The sequence below is a fragment of the Scatophagus argus genome, chromosome 13, assembly GCF_020382885.2.
Source record: "Scatophagus argus isolate fScaArg1 chromosome 13, fScaArg1.pri, whole genome shotgun sequence".
Taxonomy (NCBI): Eukaryota; Metazoa; Chordata; class Actinopteri; family Scatophagidae; genus Scatophagus; species Scatophagus argus.
The window spans coordinates 13,680,736-13,693,766 of NC_058505.1; the positions used below are offsets into that span (position 1 = coordinate 13,680,736).

Consider the following 13,031-nt stretch of genomic DNA (forward strand, 5'->3'; position numbering starts at 1 on the left):
TATTGACCCTCTTGCTGTGAGGACAGTGCAGTGAGACTGAGAGCACAAGATGCTGCATGGTATGTGCATGTGTGTCTGTGTATGTGTGTGCACATCAACTTGTGCTGTAGTTTTTGGTTTTTTTTTTTGCATTTGGTATTGAGTGATTATTGATTGCCTTGAGGTGTTCAACTCGCTCTTCTCATTCCAGAATGTGCTGAGTCAGGAGAGATAATGTGAACTGCTGAAAACTGAAATTTGCATGAGAAATGCATGAATACATTTTTCGAGGTGGGTGGGGGCTGCATGTAGGAGGTCAGATTTAAGCTTTCATGCCGTATTTTATTACTGTCTCAGCAGAAAGCGATTGTCGAATTTTAGTCCAACTTTTTCACATGGCTGCCGGCTTTCTTCTTTCCAGCACACTTTGCTGTACAGACTTCACACAAGTTGTTAAAGGAGTGGTTCTACATTTTGGGAAAATGATTATTTACATTTGTTCTTGGGGTTAGACGAGAAAACTGACAGTGTCTGTGTGGTGAATATGAAGCTAGCACCACCAGCCTGTTAGCTTAGTATGGCACAATGACGAGAAACCGACTCCAGGAAGTCATTGCATCCTACCAAGAAACAGCCTGGCATGACTGGGGCAATAAAACAGCTGAAATCAGGCGCCTGAAACTAAACACCAAAAGCTATTGATATTACTATTGGCGTCTTGTATTTGGAGATTGTGTTTTAAAGTAGAAACATTAGCAACAGACTGTGGTTTCATTTGTGACAACACCCATTATTTCGGTAGTATGCTAGAATTTTACACATGAAGGACGCAGATGAAAGCAGTTACCCCGTCTTTTTTGTCCCTCTCCAGGGCTCCATGTAGAAAATCTCTGGACACTTCTTCATTCTCATCCAACCACATGATGACGAATGGCTCAAACCAGCTGCAGAGGAAGAGATCGAGCAGGGACAAAATGAGCCTCTGTGCCACAGTGGAAAATGTCGGAGGAAAGGTGTGGATCCTGTTTATTAGATACTTACGCTGGATATTCGGGTACGTGCTTCTGGAAAGTGGGCAGGTCCTTGCAGTACTCATTATACAACCACTTCACCTTGAAGTGCAAGTTCATATAATCTGCACTTTTGCACAAGCGGTTCTTCTCATGTTCTGAATATTAAAGAGAATGAAAGTACAAGGAAAGTCAGACTTCACCTTTCCATGTCAGTATAAACCAAACAGCTCTGATTTGTCAGGGGAAGGGACTCAGGACCTCTGTGGTCACCGGGAATGGGAGGGTGGTATTTGGTCAGCAATGTTTAGGTGGGTGGTTTTTGTCAAAGAACGTCCTCACGATTGCCAACATTGCATTATAATCATGAGGTTCCATTTAGTCCCTTCACCTGTCAGCTGTTTTAATGCTGTGGCTGATCGGTTTAGTTTACACATCAAAACAGAAAAACACCCATGACACAAACACATAAAAACGTACCCTCCATGGCGTATTTCATATCTTGTGCAAACATATTCCACATGACCTCAGCGCTGATCTTGCCCACGTTCAGTTCCTGGGGAAACCTGTAAGAGGCAGCACTCGGGCATAAATGCATCTCCAGTAATGGTCCTCTATTATTCAACCGGATGATAACCCAGGCTCAATTTTATGTAACTCCCATCAGTGTGTATATTTTTAGCTGCCACAGAAAGAAAAATGTACCACCGAAGTACTGAATATAAAAGTAGTAAAGTAGTAGTAATGGAAAAAGTAGCATGAGATGCAAATCCAAACTACCTGAAGCCACCAAAGCAGAATGACTTCACTGTATACACAAAGGGTGAGGGTCAGTTGTCGTTACAAGTACAAATATACACAGTTTGTCAGTGTTGTTGTCAATTTTTTGCATTTGGATGCTTCTGCTTGTCACAGTTTGACATCCTTACATATTGTAAGTATATCTTGATTTTGCAGTTCAGAATTAAGAGGACACATCTTGTGGCTTCAAAACAAACAAAGACTGTTTGTTTGGCCTCTTTTTATTTCTCTTACTACTCAGACACACCCCTACCCATATTACGTTTTATCCAACAAGTCCCATAAAGCTGTTAACCTTTGAATTTTTTTTTCTCAAACCGCCCTTAAAATATGTGCTGCCTCTGAGCACTAAATTTGAGGATATTATAAGACTCACTGATTAAGGCAAGGAGTGTAGGAATTTTTGTCTTCCTCTATGATGGAAACAATGAGGGTGATGAGTTTGGACCAGAAGTCCAGGTTTTTGATGCTGGGACCCTGCTCATCTGGAGGGACCGCCTTTGACTGAAGAAAGAAAGAGAGAGAGATTATGGATTCCTATCTTAGCAGCTGCAACCATCAAGAAGTTCTTTATAGTGAGAGCACAGCAGCAGCACTAAAGAGCAGGAATACACTTAACGGCATCATCTGCAAACACACACACACACGCACACACACACACACACACACACACTTACAGGGTCTGTCTGATATTCTCTGTTGTAGAGGTCGTGGCAGTTGTTGAAAATGTACTCGTAGGTGGAGTTGAGACAGGCTTTCACGCAGTCCTTCACCACCTGGCTCGCCCTGGGGGGACTCTGTAGCTCCTGGACCTGAACACCAGTGTTACAAAACATTTGGTTCAATCACCTCAAAGAGTTGTTAGATACACACAAAGTGTCAGCAGGAGGTTATCTCGGTGGAAATTTAACCATAAACTCACTCAGCTGAACTAATTGCACCATTAACACCCTGACACACAGAAGTTTCATGATATTAGCTTCAGTTTGGATAGGGTAATGTTAAGTTTACGCCTCAGGCTGTTTTAGAAAGTACTGGAAATTTCAGAAAGTACTGGAAATTTGTGCCACATTTATTTGGGAGTTTAGTGCGTTTTCTGAAGAAAAGAAAAGACAAGAAAAGAAGAAATCCTTCTTTTATCGATCCTTACCTTCATTCGGAAGAATGTGATGCTAGTCAAGAGATCGACTGTGGACTTGAGGTCTTGTAGTCTTTCAGGACTACTGGCTGGGAAGTTATTCTGAAAGTACATTCACAAGCAAAGAGACAATCATAAATGATACAAAATGTTCACCCATGTTCAAATATTTCCTCTTTCTTCAAGTTGTCAGTAAAAGGAAACAAATGTTAGCAGTGACTGTTTCAAACACGTAGCATTTTAATCCGAGTCCCAAACACTGGACCAACATGCCCATACATGTACACACAGAACATTTTACATTTGTTATGACAGAGAGAAGCGGTCAGTACCCGGTACATGGACAGGTCGATCCTCAGGGAGTTGTGCAGCTGATCCAGCAGTTTGACAAACCTCTCCTTCTACACAGGAAAAGACACACAAACAGAACAAAACACTCAGAAACACACCGCAGCTCTAAGATGACTTGTTACCATTTGAGTACACAAACCCGAGGCCAGAGCTGATGAGGCTCAGCTTATTGGATGTGTGCAGAAGTGGGCAGGGCCACATTAAACTGACTTTCATCTACAGGCCCAGAGGGACAGAGAGCTAGTCATTTCAAAGGTGTCTTTTAAAAGTGATATTCAGTTTGACTATAAGGCCTCTTGCAGTACATAATCACATATATGAAGATGAAACAAAACATTCCAAAAGTACTTCTCCGGGACTCACTCCAAAGTTTGATGCAGCAAATCTGTCCGAGGCAGAAACATTGTTGGAGGACTGGGTGGTGTGGGCGTAGTAAGCGTTGATGTTGGCAAGCAGGGTGCTCATCACGGCTGGCACTCCAGGGCACATGTACTTAGATGACAAGCAGGCAAAGTGTCTGCGGGGTGGATGTGGCAAAAAGAACTTTTAGTGTATTTACTTTTTTCTGACACCCAAAAAATAATTAAATAAGCTTATGATGTAACTGGACATATCAAAAAAGCTAATGAGACTGTGGTGGTAAATGGAATATAATTTAACTTTCAAAGTTAAACATTCAGACTAATGGTTGAGAGACTGACGTCATGGCCTGATAGATGGACTCTACTCCGTATCTCATGGCAAACTCGTCCACTATCTCCTGAGCAGTCTCCTCAAAGTACACCTTCCAGGCATCATCGCCTTTGGCATCGGGGATCTTTACAACACCGCCATTCTGCATCTCAGTGGTGTACTGGAACAGATGCTGAACAAAGACAAAGCACAGGTACATATGTTTTTACATCTCAGGTTATAATTATTATCATCAGTTTTAACTTAAAGCAGTTTAAGGACTGAATATAGAATATTATTTTTAAAAAATGCAAATTGTAAAACAACAAATACATCCAATCAGCTCGGTAAAAAAGTCAAAACCACAAAGGTCAATGCAAAAGGCCTTAGATCGAAGCATTGATGCTTGGACAGCCAGAAGCCTTAATTACATCACATGAGAGCCCGAACAAAAAGACACACATTTGTGTCTAACTGTGCAAATCCTTTTGTATGATAGGAAGACTTAAAAATGAACTGGTTTTCTTTTCTAAAATGCAAATCCAGTTGGTCGAGAGAAAGGTAACTGATACCACTGGTTCAAATTGAAGTAGATTTAATTTCACATACCTCAGACATGTAATGCAACACAATCTTTTGCTGCTTTTTTCTGTGATGTAGAAAAATGTCAAACTAAAAATCCACTAAACATCCAGTTTAACTTTTAACTTTGAGGTTCATCATATGAACACAGCCGACTGTCAAAGCAGTTTCCCAGTGTTTCAATAATTTCAGTATAGCCCTTATAAACCTGCAGTGTAACAGGATTATATATCAGACTGTGAAGTAGTCATGAGTCTCATATGCAGTAGGTCCATATCCCCCCATAACAGCAAAAATTGCTCAATAATTCCACACAATTATTAATGATGTTAACTGATAAACCAATATGATAAACCTAATGCTGGCAATTTAATATTTTATAAAAAGGTGGCAAATATCCCAGGGTATGAAAGCAGAAACAAAGAATTTACAAGGTGATTGACTGTGTTAATGTGAAACTGAGAGTCAAATTGACTGGAACTAATAAACTCACAATAGCAGGGGTTGTTCTCTTGCATATTTAATGTTTTATTTCAAGTGCAAATAATCGCATCAACATTTGGAAGATTTCCACCAGATGTTCACAGACCTCATGAAGACAGGTGTACTGGACATGGTAAGGAGCAACCGTCTCCTCTCCTTTGATCTCCACACTTATGTGCATCCGTATGGCTCCTGACACAGCAGACTTATCAGTTCTCTTGTCTGTCAAACAAAAGTAAGACATACATGCCTCCTCAGTCTGCTGAAATCTGTTCAATCTACAAGAGACAAGCACCTCAATTATCTGTTTCGTGTTCTGTTATCTCTGCGCGACTTGCTACTCCTGTCATCCTCTAATTCTCCTTTTCTCTTATCGTTGAAAACTCACCCAGGTTGTACCAGACGTCCATCTCCCCACTCAGAGTCCGGACTTCGATGATGGTTTGACCCAGGAAGTCATCGCTTTCGCGTTTGAACCTCTGTTTTACACGTGACTTGATGTCGTCATCTTCGTCCCACACTCGAACCTTGATGCGGTCAGACGAGTTGTGGCATTCGCTGGATGAGGCGAAGACAGAAATTGTCAGAAAAAGGAAGTAGTCACAACTATGATGCAGAGGAACAAATAGCCAGTTTATGTAAGTGTCTCAAAATCATCATCTCTGTCATATCACTCTAAATTTGTGACATAAAATTACATATCAGTCTTGGAAATCATTAGAGAAAAAACTTTGCACTGTACTCACAAGTGGAAGTTTTCTTCCCAGACAGGGTTGAGGTTGCCGTAAATCGTCTTTGTTCTCTTCTTGGTCTTACCAACTTGAACAGTCACATAAGGATCACTGGAGCCTGTTTTGTCTTTAGCCTGCAGGCCCTGAGCACATACCACTGAGGAAGAGACAAGAGACATGGAGACATTTAAACAAAGACAAAGACAGCTTCTGATAAGACATATTTTAGTGTAACAGTCAGGCCTTATTTTATACTGACATTTTATTAAGTAATAGCAAAAGAAAACAGCAGCACTAATGCCAATAACCATGTACATCACACACGTAAATTATGTGCAGGGTGTCAGTTTTATTTAAATAATGCAAAATCAAAAAAATGAGCTTTATAATCTGCACAGCATATGACGCCTTCTTTCCTTCAGCCACACAGTGCTCACCAGTAATGCTGATTTTTGCTGACCATTTGGAGGTCCCATCAAGCACACTCTGCTTGATCTGTTTCATGTGCATGCTGTGTGTTGCTTTGTCGAGACTGAACACTTCCTGGATTTGTTCAAAGATTTCTGGTTTGTTCCTCTCTCTGATCTTCATGCGGTCCTTCAGGACCATGATAATGTTCTGAGTTCGGTCCTCGGCACCGTGCTTGGAGCTCTTCTCTGCAGCTCCTGATAAGATAAGACATATGAAGAGAGGGATGCAGGAAGAATAGTTAATAATGAAAAATACATTCAAGGCAATACAGCCCATAGGGTAGCATCTTATTTCTTGTTTCTGCCCAATGCATGTCTTTAAAGCTGAGGTCCAAGTTAACATAGCATCAGGATAAATCTTTGACATTTCCTAGCCAGGAATCAAAGCCCAAACCTCCCAATTTTAGGGCAGAAATGGTTTCCACTTAGCCACTTCTCTGGTCAGGAAGAAAAAAACAATCAGAGAGTAAAACACCAACAGATGTTTCTGGCATCAAGATCTTTCAAGACTCTTTGGAGACAGCAGAACACTGAATTATGCATTGCAATGGCTGACTCAAAATCAGTATGAGAATTGGATAAGTCACCCCTTGTGGAGCTGAACTAGACAAAGCAGCACAGATGCAAAGGCTATGGGTGGAAGAGAGAGAGGAGAGCAGCAGGGGTATGACAGCACATTACTCAGGAGATAAACTGGAAAGGAAGAGGGAGGAGAATGGGAGAGTGGATAGAGGACAAGAATAATGAGATGTCAATCGAGCAGGAGGATACAGAGGAGGAGCTAAAATAGGTTTTGTGAGCGGCTGTGCGCACACATACTAAGATAAAAATAGATGCATATGTTTAAAAGTGCATGTGATGCTGCGGTTCTTACGCTGCAGACAGTCAGCATTGAGCAGGTCCTGGCACTTCTCGTGGCATTTGACGCCACACTCAGAGCAGCGCATTCCTTGGCGGGCGATACCCCAAAGCAGCCCCTCGCATTCGTAGCAGTAGGTGGGGGTGGTGGCCGTCCACACCTCGAAGTTGTGCGGAGTAGTGGAGGAGATGGGGTAGATCAGGGCCTGCAGTGTCTTTTTATAAACATGAATTTTCTGCAAAGGGTGTGAAGAGGAGAAACGTTTAGTTTGACGCCAGTGATTAAAGACTGGAAGATCCTGAACTGAGGTGAGGAAACTCACCAACTCTTCATTGCCAAGAGTGGTGGAAGCCATGGCGGAGGTGATTCCAGCCTTACGAGAGTTCTGCACCAGAGACTGGAAACACAAGGGCAAACAGACATGTCTGAGTGGGAGCCACACCGTAGACTTCAGATTTATGTTTGATTTATTTAAGCGATAAACAAGTACTCACCATTGCCTGATGAGGCCAGGTAGTGATGAAACAGAGAAGGAAAAAGACCAAAGTGTAAAATATTCAGGCATGAATATCTTTTTCAAACAATGAGCCTTACAAGCCTTCATAATGCACTGTGTGTATGTGTGAGAGCCACAGTGACAGGTATGCCCTAACCCCTAGAAGAGAACAGTGCAACTACACTGATTAATGACTGTAATTACATCAACAACACAGATATACAAGCATTCAATTCATCAACAAATGAAGCATATGACCCAGCTGTGGAAGGGGCAACAGTCAGAAAGCAACATGAGTAGCCTTTATGAATATATTTACTTTGTATAACAGGAAAAAAGGAATACTGGGAAGGAGAGAAACAATGTTTTGATGTTTGCAGTGTTAGGAATATCCAGAGAACTTTGCAAAATTGGTGTACAGTATATTAAGCTTGAATGTGTGTTTCTCACCAGATCTCTGACAAGAGGAATGGCTTTCCTCTTGCGAAGATCAGGCATGCTGTCAATACTGTAGAGCGCACCTCCCATTCTGAATAAGAAAAGTATGTACCATTATACATTCATATATGCAGTGTATATATGTGTGCTCATCAATATTTAATATAGACACAATGACTCTATCACCAGAATTTCTGGTTACGCTCTGATAAGGCCACATGAATTATTTTGTCATACACACATGACCTCATGCATGAAATTTATGGGAAATTCATTCATTCATTCACCTCATGAACTATTGGAAATGTATAAGGATTAACTGAAGTATTTCAATCATCACGGAGTTATTAATGATGTTCACATCTTCTTCAGAGGAAAGTCTGCAGCTAAAGGGACAGGCCAAGCTGACCAGTCAAAGCAGTGCATGTGTATTCTGTTGAATTCCAGGTGTTGTATTCATGGTTAACTAAGCATTACCTCTTCATTACTGCGTCATGTCTGTGGACCTTCGCGTAAACAAGAGTATCCTGATCCACGGTTAGTACAGATGAATAACATATGGTTAACGGATTAACCATTTGCTGCTTAAGCATATATGACACATAATTTCTTTCCTAAGTAAATAATTGAAATTGTTCATCATGATAACAACACCTGAAATTAAACATAACATGTGTTGTGACCGCTGTGTCTCTTTAACTGTAGTCTTATACATGAAGAAAACATGAACATGAATGAATGTGTGTTTTTACACACACCCTTACCATACTCTTACCCTTGCCCTTACCATTTCATGTACCCTTACCATAAGGCGTTAGGAAATTTCTTACTACGAAATCTTCTTTTGTTACTATGGGAGTCCCTCTATAAGTGTTTCTAATGCCACTTCAGTCAAGGACTTTACTGGAGACTTTAATTACGCAGACTGCCTCATCTCAAACAGTGGCAATGACACTCCACACACCTGGGTATAATTATTGGGTTTCTATTTGGCTAACTTTGCACTTCTTCAGTATGCAGCCTCAGTTCCACTCTGAGGTTTGCCTCATCCACAAATGACTTGCCAACTAAGTCAGGGCTGCCCACTGCTGTTCAATACTCACTGGCCAAATGCCATGAGCTGAATAAGCCTGTGGATCAGAATGAAAAAGAAAGACAGATTCCTGGGCCTAAAGAAGAGCATTTTCAATCTAAAGCAGTGGTGACAGCTTTCCACAATGATCTGAGGATAATTTAAATTGAGTTTAAATTCTAGAGCTATTGCTTCAGCTGGACTAATGCACTGTGTGATATACTGTATAACGTGTTTCACGTTAAGATAAAGCACATCACTTGAGGACCTGACAGCAGACACTCACCCTCCTTTACCAAACCAGAGCGAGTTGGAGGTTTCTCCTCGAGCCTGAAAGAGACAAATAAGGGATGTCAGAAGAAGATACAATCAACTTTATCCCTGCAGTGTTTTCCAGCATTCATGGACTATATGAATGCTGGAATTCTTATATTGTATGAATGCTGAATCACTACATTTTTATCTGATCATGGAACTGCTTTTTTAGGCTCAAAACATCTAAAATCCCATCTCACGTGTGTGCTACTGCTTTAGTGTTGAAAGTAAAAACGGGGCCAGTAAAACCTTGGATATAGAGCTGTTGTTCAAAGATCTTTCAAAGAAATCTGCCAAGACATATGATCCATAGACAAGCATAATAATCAGTTATTCAATAAACTACAGAATACAGAAACTGATAACTATGCAAACGCTTTGCCTAAATTTTGAAATGATAAATGTTTGTTGGAGAATCTGATGCTTATTATCAGACTGGGTGACGACAACAGAAAAATCAGACTGTTGTGAAGATGAATAAGTGGAGTGAAGGTGGCTGTCTACAGACGAGGAGTGAGTGAGGAGTTCAACAAGACATTTGTTGCAGGCCTTTCCTTCTTTCTCTCAAGCTACAGATTGGGTTGTACCTACCTGTCAGCATGCTCCAATGATGGCCGAGCAAAGTGCATGTGAGTGTCACTATGGCAATGACATGAAACTGGAAAGAAAACAAAGTGGGTCGGCACAAACAAATAAACGAACAAACAAAAAAAAAAGACAAAAGAAGGGAAGCCAAATGTACAAAAACGTGACATACATCAACATAAACATCAAAGCAAGTGATTAATTCTCTGCACAACTGAATTCAAACGTAATGAATAGCAACGCAATACGTGAACAAAATATGCAAGTGAAAACTGATCAAGCAAAACTTAATGTGTACAGTTAAATCAAGCAGTTTTGTCAAAGAATGGTGTGGTGCTGCACCCAAACTAAAATAAAATGTTTGCTATCTGTCGAGCCATCAGTCTCTTTGTATTAAGTAAACCAAAAGGAAAAAACCACAGAATATGAAACAATTTAGGTCTGCTTTCTGGTGTCTCGCAAAAAGCACCATCAAAATAGAACTCAAAAACTTGCCACATGTACCCTGTCTTTGCACATAAATAATGCACTGCATATGCATTTTTCAAAGACTTGGTAGACACTTTTAGAGTGTCTTGAACTCAGGTATATCTTTTAGATTACAGGGTAGAGCTGAGTCAGGCCTACAGCTCAGGGACTTGGATTTGGCTGCTGTGGAGAACTGGACTGGAATGTCAAACCAGAGTTGGAATAAATGTGCAATCTTACCTCCCGAAGCTGTTCTAGGACTTTATTGTAGAGCCTCAGCCAGTTTTCTTTTGCTCTGATTGCTGGATCCACTGGCTCCCTGGGCTCCTCTATAACTGGAAAACTAAAACAGAAAACAAAATCTTTTTATTCTTCAGCTGATACATTTCTTGGATTGGTGAGTAAATGTCTTATTTCTCTTCTAGTTCACTGGTCTGACAACTTTTTAACCCTCACTCTTACCTCTCAGGTGGCATCTCTTTTTCCTCTTCTGGGGTTGGTGGCTTGCTTGCTTCAAAATGCTCCTCTGTCTCCTCCATAGGGAGCTTCTCCTCTGGCTGAGCCGGGGGTGTCCGGGCCTCCTTCTCATCAGTCAACATCAGTCCTTCTTCTAGCAATGGCTCTTCCTCCAGCTGGAGAGCCTGATCCTCAGGGGCAGCAAACTGAGCGGTGACAGGACCACTGAGATGGGAATGAGGCTGCTCAGAGGATGGGGTCTGTTGAGAGGAAGGTCCCATGGCAGTGGAAGGAGGCTGGGAGGCTGAGTTAGCCATGGTGGCTGGGTGGGATGGAGGGACGGCACTGGCTGCAGCAGACTGGTGTTGTTGAGATGCAGATGAGGCTGGAGGGTGAGACTGGGCAGGCTGGGCGGTGGGAACAGAAGACAGGAAAGTAGAGGCCAAGCCTGTGACTGCAGCCGTTAGAGGTTTGGCCATAGAGAAGAAGGAGGTGGCAGACGGGGCCGGCTGGGGCTGAGGCTGTGCTTGGGGCTGGAGCTGTTTAGGTGCCTGGGCTGTTGGTTGACCAGAAGGGGGCTGTGCTGATGGGCCCGTGCCAGGAGGATGAGACTGATTGGATGTTTGATTTGGGGGTTGTGTAGGGGGCTGCTGTTGGTGTAAAGAGGGCTGTTTCTCGAGAGGAGGTCTGGAGCTGGGTACATCAAGAGTTTTGGGGGCAGTTGACGTTGGGGTGGGGGTGAATGGAGGCTCCATGTCCTCACTGAGGGTCCCATCCAAATTGTACAAATCCTCATCATCATACATCATCTCCTCATCCTCATAGAGGCCCTCCTCTTCTCCCTCATACAGTTCTCCGTCATCTTCCTCATACAGAGCCACTTCCTCTCCTCCATCTTTGCTGTAGCCGCCCTCATCACTGAACGCCCCCTGGGTCTCATCAGGGTCCCAGTCCGGAGAGCCTTTACTGTAGCTAACCGAGGAGTGGCAGGAGTGGTAGGAGTCGTTCTCATCGTAAGGGTCCCTCTCTCCATACTCACCACCATAGTCCTCTTCGCTCAGCTGACTGCTGCACCGACTCAACTCTGCAGAGGAGGCATAGCTCCCCGAGGGACTGAAGAGAGGGAGGAGAAGAGAAGAGAATATAGAAACAGACTTAAACTGCAAGACCATAACACGCTAATTGTCCAAATATTTAACACCAATACAGTTTTACAATGAACACAAATGCACTTTCACGGAGGTTAGTATTGCATGTATACATGTTCACAGATATAATGAATGGTTTACCCTCACCATAATCTCAAAAATGCTGACAGAGCATTTTATTAAAGCGCTTTATGGCCTGTACACTTTGTACTCTATCGGGCAGCCTTTCTAAACACCTTTTTTATACGTCAGGGGCTGGCGAGGAATAATGCTGATGGCTAATCGATGAAAAGCACTGGGGATAACAAGAGTACGGTACAAGCAGCGAGAAATAGAGCAAAAGTAAAGGTGAGAGGCCTCCAGAAAGCTGACAAAAGAAAAAGAACAAGCATCCAGAAACGCAACAAATAGGGAAAAAGTATTAATACTCCTTGATGAATGGGGCTATTAACAACAGAACAGAGGCACAGAGAGGGAAGGGGGATGAATTGGGGGTGGGGGTGGTGGTGTTGTGGGGGGCGGGGGGGGGGGGGCAAGTGAAGACAGGAAGGGAGTGGTGAGCACATAGAGACCAAATAGCAAGAGAGAGTGCAGGGAGAGAGTGAGTGTAGACAGCTGAGAGGGAGGAGATTAAGAAGAATGGGTGGGAGTGCACCAAGTATGCCCTGTCCAATACACTCACAGTGGCAGCTAATCTTATGTGCAATATTGATCATTGGATTGCCAGTTGAATAATTCATAAAGCAAGAGGTAAAATGCATAATTTCATTCTCACTGAGTGAGAAATAAGTCAGTAAAAGATGAGAAATGGAGCAGTATAGTAAACAATGCTGAAAAACAAATAGAGCTTACACGCATGCTCTCTGCATGACAGGATTTCAACACTCATTGACTAAAAGGCCTTTTTCACTGAGGATGTTTTCGCACACTGCAGTCGCCAAAGCACAGGTGTGAATAATAGGCGTACAGTTAAACCA

The 13,031-nt window shown here is 42.3% G+C and overlaps 1 protein-coding gene across 2 annotated transcripts in view; it reads right to left on the minus strand.

The window, feature by feature from the left end:
* Nucleotides 1-13,031, minus strand: part of LOC124069813 (protein unc-13 homolog A-like) — a 31,320-nt gene that overhangs the window by 7,620 nt on the left and 10,669 nt on the right. The window contains exons 10-29 of one of the 2 annotated variants that reach the window (XM_046409274.1): nucleotides 10,913-12,019; nucleotides 10,691-10,793; nucleotides 9,369-9,412; nucleotides 8,023-8,101; nucleotides 7,571-7,576; nucleotides 7,399-7,473; nucleotides 7,092-7,311; nucleotides 6,185-6,412; nucleotides 5,763-5,904; nucleotides 5,405-5,574; nucleotides 5,123-5,238; nucleotides 3,981-4,144; nucleotides 3,643-3,796; nucleotides 3,261-3,329; nucleotides 2,941-3,030; nucleotides 2,468-2,602; nucleotides 2,167-2,294; nucleotides 1,470-1,555; nucleotides 1,021-1,147; nucleotides 827-923 (exon numbers count right to left, since the gene is read on the minus strand). In XM_046409274.1, coding sequence (XP_046265230.1) covers nucleotides 827-923; nucleotides 1,021-1,147; nucleotides 1,470-1,555; nucleotides 2,167-2,294; nucleotides 2,468-2,602; nucleotides 2,941-3,030; nucleotides 3,261-3,329; nucleotides 3,643-3,796; nucleotides 3,981-4,144; nucleotides 5,123-5,238; nucleotides 5,405-5,574; nucleotides 5,763-5,904; nucleotides 6,185-6,412; nucleotides 7,092-7,311; nucleotides 7,399-7,473; nucleotides 7,571-7,576; nucleotides 8,023-8,101; nucleotides 9,369-9,412; nucleotides 10,691-10,793; nucleotides 10,913-12,019 — 3,340 coding nt within the window. Of the gene's footprint in view, nucleotides 1-826; nucleotides 924-1,020; nucleotides 1,148-1,469; nucleotides 1,556-2,166; nucleotides 2,295-2,467; nucleotides 2,603-2,940; nucleotides 3,031-3,260; nucleotides 3,330-3,642; nucleotides 3,797-3,980; nucleotides 4,145-5,122; nucleotides 5,239-5,404; nucleotides 5,575-5,762; nucleotides 5,905-6,184; nucleotides 6,413-7,091; nucleotides 7,312-7,398; nucleotides 7,474-7,570; nucleotides 7,577-8,022; nucleotides 8,102-9,368; nucleotides 9,413-9,988; nucleotides 10,056-10,690; nucleotides 10,794-10,912; nucleotides 12,020-13,031 lie in introns of those variants that run through there. The other variant, XM_046409275.1, reaches the window with a different exon arrangement.